We start from the raw sequence: 8,319 nt of genomic DNA, 5'->3' as shown, positions 1-8,319 counted from the left end.
ATGTCCCACTGGGCGTACCAAAAATTTGTATACATAAATTTCGTAGTCTGCAACTAAAGAACGAAATATGGGGCAAATAATAATTTATTGATTTATAAAAATTTGAATACAATTCTCTGAGATATTCTTTACAAAAGAAAAAAAATATCCTCTGATTCGATTTCCTTTGTTGGTTGGATTCAAGGGTTGTTGGAGTTTGATCTTGAATTAGGTTGTTGACAATCTTCTTTAAGTATTTGTAGTCAAGGAAGAATGCCGATGATTTTTGATCGAGGGCTGACGAAGCTTAATCTCGAACAGTGTTTGTTTGGTGATTCTTTGAACTTGTTGAATCGTAGAAAAAGAACAGCACAATTTTGATGTGTTTGTTGTTCTTTGTTGAATTTGAGAAAGAACGGCACAGCTTTGGATGTGCTTGTTGTTCTTCGCCTTCAGAGAGAATTTGTTAAATTTGGTGAAGAACGGCACGATTTGATATGCTTGTTGCTCTTTGCCTTCAGGTTTGGATGTTGGGGATGAATATCGGCAGCGCTTCTGTATTTACTCTGGAATTCTAAATCTTTGGATCCCTCTAGATTTTTGGCCCTCTGGATTTCTGAGTCTCCCAATTTCTGGACCCCTTGCTTCTTCCTCCAGGTCTCTATTTATAGGCTTCTTGGATTAATAAGATGATGACACGTGTCCTCTCCTGATAAGGATAAAATCATAATTGGGTCGGGCCGGTTATATTATGATAATTATCCTTAAAACTAATTATTTCAAATATATTTTATTAGGAATAATTATCTTTTCATTTAATCATCTGGGCTGAGCTAATTAAATAATTTAAGTGGACCAAATTTGGGCCAATTAAATAACTTAATTAAACATTAGACCCATATTTGATAGGTCAATTTGTTAAAACAAAAGTCCATTAAAATTTTAGTGTCTACAACATGTAAATAATAGTTGAGTCCTCAAGAATACTCAACTATATTCACCTAATCTATGACTTATATTAATTTATTTATTTACTTTTATTATTGATTTTTTTTTTTTCATCATGATTATCATCATCCTATGCGCGTATTTAAGGCTGTGGAATTCATATCAAAGAATCAAAGTTTGAGAGTATACAAAATTCCAATTTTACCCCTCAAACCCTAGATTGATGCAAAATGAAGAACAGTTGATGCGGTTGATACTTTAAACTTGTTTTCTCACTCTTATCTTGTAATACAGATTGAGTATTGTTGACCGTAACCTCTTTTATATATTGTTTGTGAGCTGAGAGGGCTCATAAGGTCTAAGCAAGGGTGATGTGGACAGGGGAGTGCAGTGTGCACTTAGTTGTACTAGTGTGTGTGTGTGTAGAGAATTATGATAATCAATCTTTCCCTTCTCTCTCTCTGATTCACATTCATCTACTGTGAGGATGTCCAATTCTTCATTGGGTAGTCCTAGTAAGTCAGTGACAAACCACAAATTCTCTCCCCAGAATGCAAAAGCCTTGCATTGGCATGACCTTACCAACTTCAGGATTTTGAGTTTTGATATGTTTTAACCTTTATACTACCCCATAGATACCTAAAGCGTTGACATGAATGTGTTACTGGTAATCAATTACTTGTGAGACTCATTGTACTCTTTTTCTGGATATAGTGGATTGATGCACTATCGGGCCTGCATAACCACAACTCTCACTTGTAACAAAGCAACTTGCCCAAATTATTGAATTGATCATACAGAAATATTTTCAGAACTATTTTTGAAAAAGCCTAAAATCTCATTTAAGAAAGAGCAGATCAGTTCAGTAATAATATCCTTTGTTACTGCAAAGCCCATACGAGATCCAATGTATCAGATTACAAATTGTAATAAAGACCCTTTTTTTTTATTCCTTCCCATTGTCATGAAAAGGTCACAAAGACCCTTTTTTTCGGTTTATGGTGGTGGTTAGCAGAATTCACCAGCATGACAGAAAATAAAGTTCAATTCCGACCAAATAGACGACCAGTTAAAAAAATACCCGTGATCCTTGCTAAACACCAATTAAAGGAAATAAGAAGGAACCCTCCATATGGACTCTCTAAAGTTGAGAGATGCTGCCACTAAGGAAATAATTGCCATCACTTGGCCAGCATCATCCTCACAAATTCCTCATAGTTCACTTGACCGTCGCCATCAATATCTGCTTCCCTTATCATCTCATCCACTTCATCATCAGTCAATTTCTCCCCCAGATTTGTCATTACATGACGAAGCTGCAAACATTCAAATTAAGTATGTTTCTCGTTTCATTAAACAATTAAATTGACAGACAAGCAAGTAGAATCAATACGTGATCCTTACCTCTGCAGCAGAAATAAAGCCATTCTGATCTTTATCAAAGACCTTGAAAGCTTCTTTGAGTTCCTCCTCTGAATCAGTGTCCTTCACCAGAAGAAAAGTATGATTACATTACAATGTGTGTACATCTATCATGTACTCAAAACAGTTAAGAACTCATTCTTGTTATGGCCCCATATTATATAAATATAACATAATTTTTCTTTGGTAGGGTATATACGATTATCACTTGACTAAGACTACTCCAATCCTCCATCACGCACTGCATGTGTACTTGTATGCGTGCACACCCACCCAATGTGTAAGTGCGTGTGCGCGTGTGAGAGCAAAGATTATTTATACTTGACTTACACCAGTAAATAACTTCACGTTGGACCTAAAGAAATTGCATTGAAAAACTAATTTATATACATATAAGAACTGCCAAACATTATATTTCTTCTTCTTTTTTTCTTTATTTTTTTAAAAAAATATATATATATATATATATATATATATATATATATAGTATGACATGCAGTTGACTAGTCAATGAATGTAGCCAATCATGAGTTCTAAACCAGGTGAAAACATGGTGGCAAATTGTCCCCTTATGGCCCAAAGTATAAAATTTCTACAACCCAAGATACAAGACATTTGTAAAAAATTCAAATATAAGTGCATATATGTTTCAGGATGATTTGCGGCATGTAGCAGCCTCAAGCTGCAGTCATAAGTTAAATAATCAGCATGGTTAAGCAACTTTTACAATTAAAACAAGATTATAGATGTTTATATTAACAATAGCTAATTGATTTGCATTTATACAAACCAAGGGATATTGCTTCCACAACCTGAGATACAAGCATAATATGTGCAAAAATTTGGAATCATGCATGTCTCAGACTTTCAGGATGATTTAGAACATGTAGCACCTCAAACCAGTCATGAATTAAATAGTCAGCAAGGCTCAATTAACTGGTACACTTATAAAAAGATCACAAGATGATTGAAATTGACAAAAAGCTAGTTGATTTGAGTTTGTACTGAAATGAAGACCAACAGAAATGCGTCAATATAAATATATATATATATATATATACATATACACACACTCATACATACATCCATACATACATACATATTAAATATATATATATATATATGCAAGGATCAAAGGATTATAAGTTTGCAAAAAGCATGCTATTCTTTGATCACCAAATTATCATCTTGCTGAAGAAACTATACTTCTGCATAGTAAACACTAAAACGCAAAGCATTTTGATAAGTACCCCAAAAAGAGATTTATTCACGGCGACAAGTGGACCAAACAGCCAAATGTTGTAGGCAAAGGTCAACTCAGATTTAAAAAATGTAAAATTAAGGCCAAGAAGGTGGGGAACATGAAAAAAGATAAAAACAAAATAAAATAAATAATAATAATACTAATAAACCTTGGGCTGCATGCTCTGAACAAGCATGTGCTCAGAACCAAAGCCTAATATCCGAACATCACAGGCATAAACAGAATCAGTCTCTGGGTTTTGCTAAGAATTTGGAGCCCAATAAATGTACAGAATTGAACCCACCTTCATTTTTCGTGCCATCAAATTCAGGAACTCAGGAAAATCAATGGTACCATTTTGATCAGCATCAACTTCATTGATCATATCTTGCAGTTCAGCTTCAGTGGGATTTTGTCCCAGAGATCTCATCACTGTACCCAACTCTTTGGTAGTTATACAGCCTGTAAAATCAATTCAGACATCAAAAAAGAAATTTCATTTGTCAGACAACAGTTTCAATCTAGAAGTAGTAACATAAAAGAATAAATAAGTACAACCACAAGAGAGTAACAAAACAACTGGAAAAGAAAATCAATAATAATAATGGTTGCATGGCAAACAGAAAAAGTTTGTCATAAGTTTGTGTCCCATGCCTTTAAGGAACTTTTAGCTATTCCTGTTCTATCCTGTGAAGACAATATTACACAAGAATTTTACAGTTCAAAACTCAGACATCAAGTGCAATAAGTGTGATCATTGAAGCCAAAAGGCACCAAGTGATTTCAATATGTTTCTTCATATGGTTCAAGCTCACTTCAAGCTTAGTGAAAACTTGATTTATTGAGTTTGAGTATGGCTTGATATATTAACAAGCTGCTCATGTTGGACTCAGGCTCAAACAGACAAGAAAGTTGGCATTTGAGAGGGGGGAAAAGAGTTGTTATATAATTCATATCAACTCTCCCTATCACACAAACACATGGGAGAGAAGGAGAGAGAGGAGGGGGGGTATTCTGTCTTCTCACATTTCTCAACTGACCCAAATCTACATCACAGAAGTGAGAAGACTATGACAAACAATAAATGTGAGATCTCCATCTGATGCAATTGCTCTCCCCCCACTCGGAATCCTCTGATATATACCAACTCCACTACCCTCTTCATCAACTTTTTGGGTGTATTATTTCATTTATAATGCAGAATTTTTGGCTTCGTCATTCTAAGGTAACATAAAGAATTTCGTAAGTGATATACTGTATTAATATGTACTAATATAAGGATTAAATATACAATGTCGGGGGATTCCACCTGGTGAATATTATTTGCATATGCATATGAGGTCACAATTGTGCTCATTGAAATTAACAAAACATCACTTACGTGAATTTGATTTGCATTTTCTAAAACATAAAGCGATTCATTTGCATGTCCAAAGTTTAGCTTCCTAACAAGCAATAGTAGAATTTCAACCTCTTTAATAGATGCCCAAAGCTATTACTAATAAGCACTAAGACTTTGTAAAAAAAATAATATTTAATTCCAACATAGAGATTTTTGAACAGCCATAACATAGATTCTGCCTTATTCTCTCCATGTCTCTCTCTTTTATATGCTTCATTTCATATGCTTTGTCAAGTTGTGTTGACATACATCACTAATATTGTAGAGTAAGCACTAAGACTTTGTAAATAAATAATATTTAATTCCAACAGAGATTTTTGAACCGTCATACAATAGACTCTGTTTTATTATCTCCATGTCTCTCTTTTATATGCTCCATTTCATATCCTTCATCAAATTGTGTTAACAACTTGACGTACAACACTAATATTGTAGAGTAATTCATCACTAAAAGTTACACCAAGCAAAGCCAAGTTGCACAGGTGCAAGGCGGCATGCACCAGTGCAATTCATGTGACTTTGTGACTTTTTATATGCTTGAAGAAACATGTGAATTATTGCACCGGTGCAATAATGGAAGAGAGGGTAAATAAGAAAGAAAAATGGATTAAGTTAGTAAGGTTGGTGGAGAGGGTAGTTTGGTCATTTCATAATAAAGATAAAAAGGGACATTTAGGTATCAAAAATATCAAATGTTTTTCCATGTCTATGTAATATAGGATCCAAAACTCCATTTGTTTCTAATTTTCCCAATTGCCACTCTTAATTTAGGGTTATTTAGGTTATTTTATTTTATTTTATTATTATTATTTTTTTGCCTAGTATGTTTTTTTAACTTCAGGGTGATTTCTTCCTTATTTTAGGGTTCCTTCGAGCTTGCCTATGATTTAGCCTGTAAGTAAGGCTCATATGTAATAAAATTATTCTAACCTTCAGACACTCTATTTTTTAATTTATCCTTGTTCCTGCACTCTTCATATCTTTTCTATTTATCTTCACATCCCTTTCTTCTTTGTTTTTCCTCTCATTTTCATGTGTTCTAGTCCTCTTATGGTTTCTTATCCTGCATCACCTGGTCAACCTCCCCTTTAGTTGACCTGATTCTAGGTTTACCAAATGGCATCTAAAAGGCATTACTCAGTATATGTCCCACCTATGTGGAGACCTAGCTCCTCACAAGTGGGTCATAATGCTCATTTCATTTACTAGCCCTTAATCAACAAAAATAAACAATACATTATACTATCATATGGTTTATGTGCAATTCAAAAAGTTCCAAAATCGATGGAGAGAGGCATTAACAACATACAAAGCATATAACATTGCAAAAATACAGTCACACACTAAGTCATGAACATAAACTTATTTTCCATTTTATAGATTTTCTTGTGCAATAATTTTTATAGTGAAAAAGGTTCCTTATCCAAAATATGATCATAGACATCATAAAAAGCCCATAGCATGAATTCCAAGGTCTTAGATCATAGAAATCATAATAAGCCCAGATCATGAATTCCAAATAGTCTTTGCATGATATAAGCATAGTATGAAAGGTTTCTAACTTAAAAAATGAAAAATGGAAATATATATATATATAAATAACCCTATCAAGCCCACTAATAAAATTCATTAAATTCATTCATTAGAACCGCAAATTCATTCATTGTAAATGTCTTGAGCAATGACACAAGCTAATTTTAGCATTCAATAATTTATATATGTATAGAGTGTCAAATTGTTTTTGTCGTTGACAAAAGAAACATGAAACATGTTGAAGCGACAAAGAAAGAATATCTCAGCAATCATAATTATTCAGATGTGAAAAGTAACAAAGAGGGTGCGTAACAAGCACCAAACTTATTATATGCTTATAATTACTAATTAGTAAACAAATGCCAATCAAATCCAATTAAAATAGCCTTAACCATCTATCTTATGTCTAAAATGAACAGCTTAAGCCTCAATCATATTCATAAAAATCAAATGCCCAAAGCTTCATAACAGAATAATTTTTTTTATTTAACCAAGAAGTTTCCTTGGTTTGTCACCGCAGCTAATGAATGAACCACTGAGAATCAAAAAAGAATGGAAGAACCAACTGACCATCAAAGGAATACAAATCTAATAAAAACGAATCTTGAAATTAACCCTAATATGAGTACATGCTCTCAAATACATAATTTCACAATAGCCAAGAATAGAAGGCTGGTTAAGAGCCAATTGAAGCTAGATAAAGCCATCCAATATGATGAAAATTCAGAAAGCTACCTAGCTCTAATCATGATCCATGTCCCTATTACGCACCCCTAAACCCAAAGGAAAATAAATGTGCTCCCATGGCCGACAGAGACCAAGCATTCAGAACACATTATAATAAAGAAAGAATGGATTAGTAAAGAAAACATACATATCTAACAGTAGGCAAACAAAAGTAGTGTGTATCAATAACCATGTAGAATCTTAACCTTGCATAGTATAAAATAAGCAAGATGTATAAATGAAATTTTTGAGGGAAAAAAATGAATAAAAATTCCAAGCCCGCAAACAAGAAGGACACATAGAGAGCAAAAGAAATTGCTGAGGTTGTAAGGTTAGAAACACAAAAGACCCAAATCATTGACTTGGGTTATTTCCAAATGAACATTCAGAAAACCAGATCTGGACTAAAATAAATCACAAACAAAAACTAAACAAGCAGTTCGAACAACAAATGAAAGCTAATCAGAGAGAGAACAAAACGGAAGTTAACAATTATGCGTCTGTATATATGAAGATATACATGTGTGTGTGTGTGTGTCTGAAGAATACCATCGCCGTCCTTGTCAAATAGGCTAAAAGCTTCCTTGAACTCGGCGATCTGGTCCTCAGTTAGCTGCTCAGCCATGTCTATCAAGTATCGAGCAGAGAGAGAGAGAGAGAGAAACCGTAGACGGAGAGTCAACCCAACTAAATGAAGGTTTTAGGGTTTACTCTGGAACAAAGGCTAGAAAGAGGCACAATGCATTTTATACTTTTGGACGCCACGGTTATTACGGTACTAAATTGAATATTACTAGCATCAACATCATTATTAGGAATAGTAGTAATCAGAACTTGTTTTTCATCACCTTTTATTTATTTATTTAACATCATTACTTTTTTATAAACACAATATAAATATGCTCATTTTTAAACTCTATTTAACATTTTATTGTGTAAATTTACACATTTTGGATTATTTATTTTTATCTATTACCTTTTAGGTAAAAATAGAATACACAATAATTTTACACACGGGTATATATGTTAATAGACTGCTGGAGATAAAACAAAATTTACACATAAT

General features: G+C 33.4%; 1 protein-coding gene across 1 annotated transcript; it reads right to left on the bottom strand.

Annotated features, from left to right (window-relative positions):
• Positions 1 to 1,744: 1,744 nt before the first annotated feature.
• Positions 1,745 to 7,993, bottom strand: LOC132282986 (calmodulin). Its single transcript, XM_059784844.1, has 4 exons — positions 7,803 to 7,993; positions 3,897 to 4,054; positions 2,332 to 2,412; positions 1,745 to 2,243 (listed from the first exon to the last, which is right to left on the bottom strand). Exons 1-4 carry the CDS (start codon positions 7,876 to 7,878, stop codon positions 2,109 to 2,111), a joined length of 450 nt encoding a protein of 149 aa, XP_059640827.1. The 5' UTR covers positions 7,879 to 7,993; the 3' UTR covers positions 1,745 to 2,108.
• Between the last annotated feature and the right edge of the window lie 326 nt (positions 7,994 to 8,319).

This window comes from Cornus florida, unplaced genomic scaffold (assembly GCF_030987335.1).
Source record: "Cornus florida cultivar Cherokee Brave unplaced genomic scaffold, ASM3098733v1 CherokeeBrave_3.0.0_Hap2_Chr11, whole genome shotgun sequence".
Classification (NCBI taxonomy): Eukaryota; Viridiplantae; Streptophyta; class Magnoliopsida; order Cornales; family Cornaceae; genus Cornus; species Cornus florida.
This window is presented reverse-complemented; position numbering and strand designations above follow the sequence as displayed.

Coding starts and splice junctions, on each gene's coding strand:
- LOC132282986 (XM_059784844.1), bottom strand. CDS start 7,878: ATGGCTGAGCAGCTAACTGAGGACCAGATCGCCGAGTTCAAGGAAGCT. Junction 2,413..3,896: donor TGATGGCACGAAAAATGAAG/GTGGGTTCAATT, acceptor CTTCTGGTGAAG/GACACTGATTCAGAGGAGGA. Junction 2,244..2,331: donor GCTTTATTTCTGCTGCAGAG/GTAAGGATCACG, acceptor GAATGTTTGCAG/CTTCGTCATGTAATGACAAA.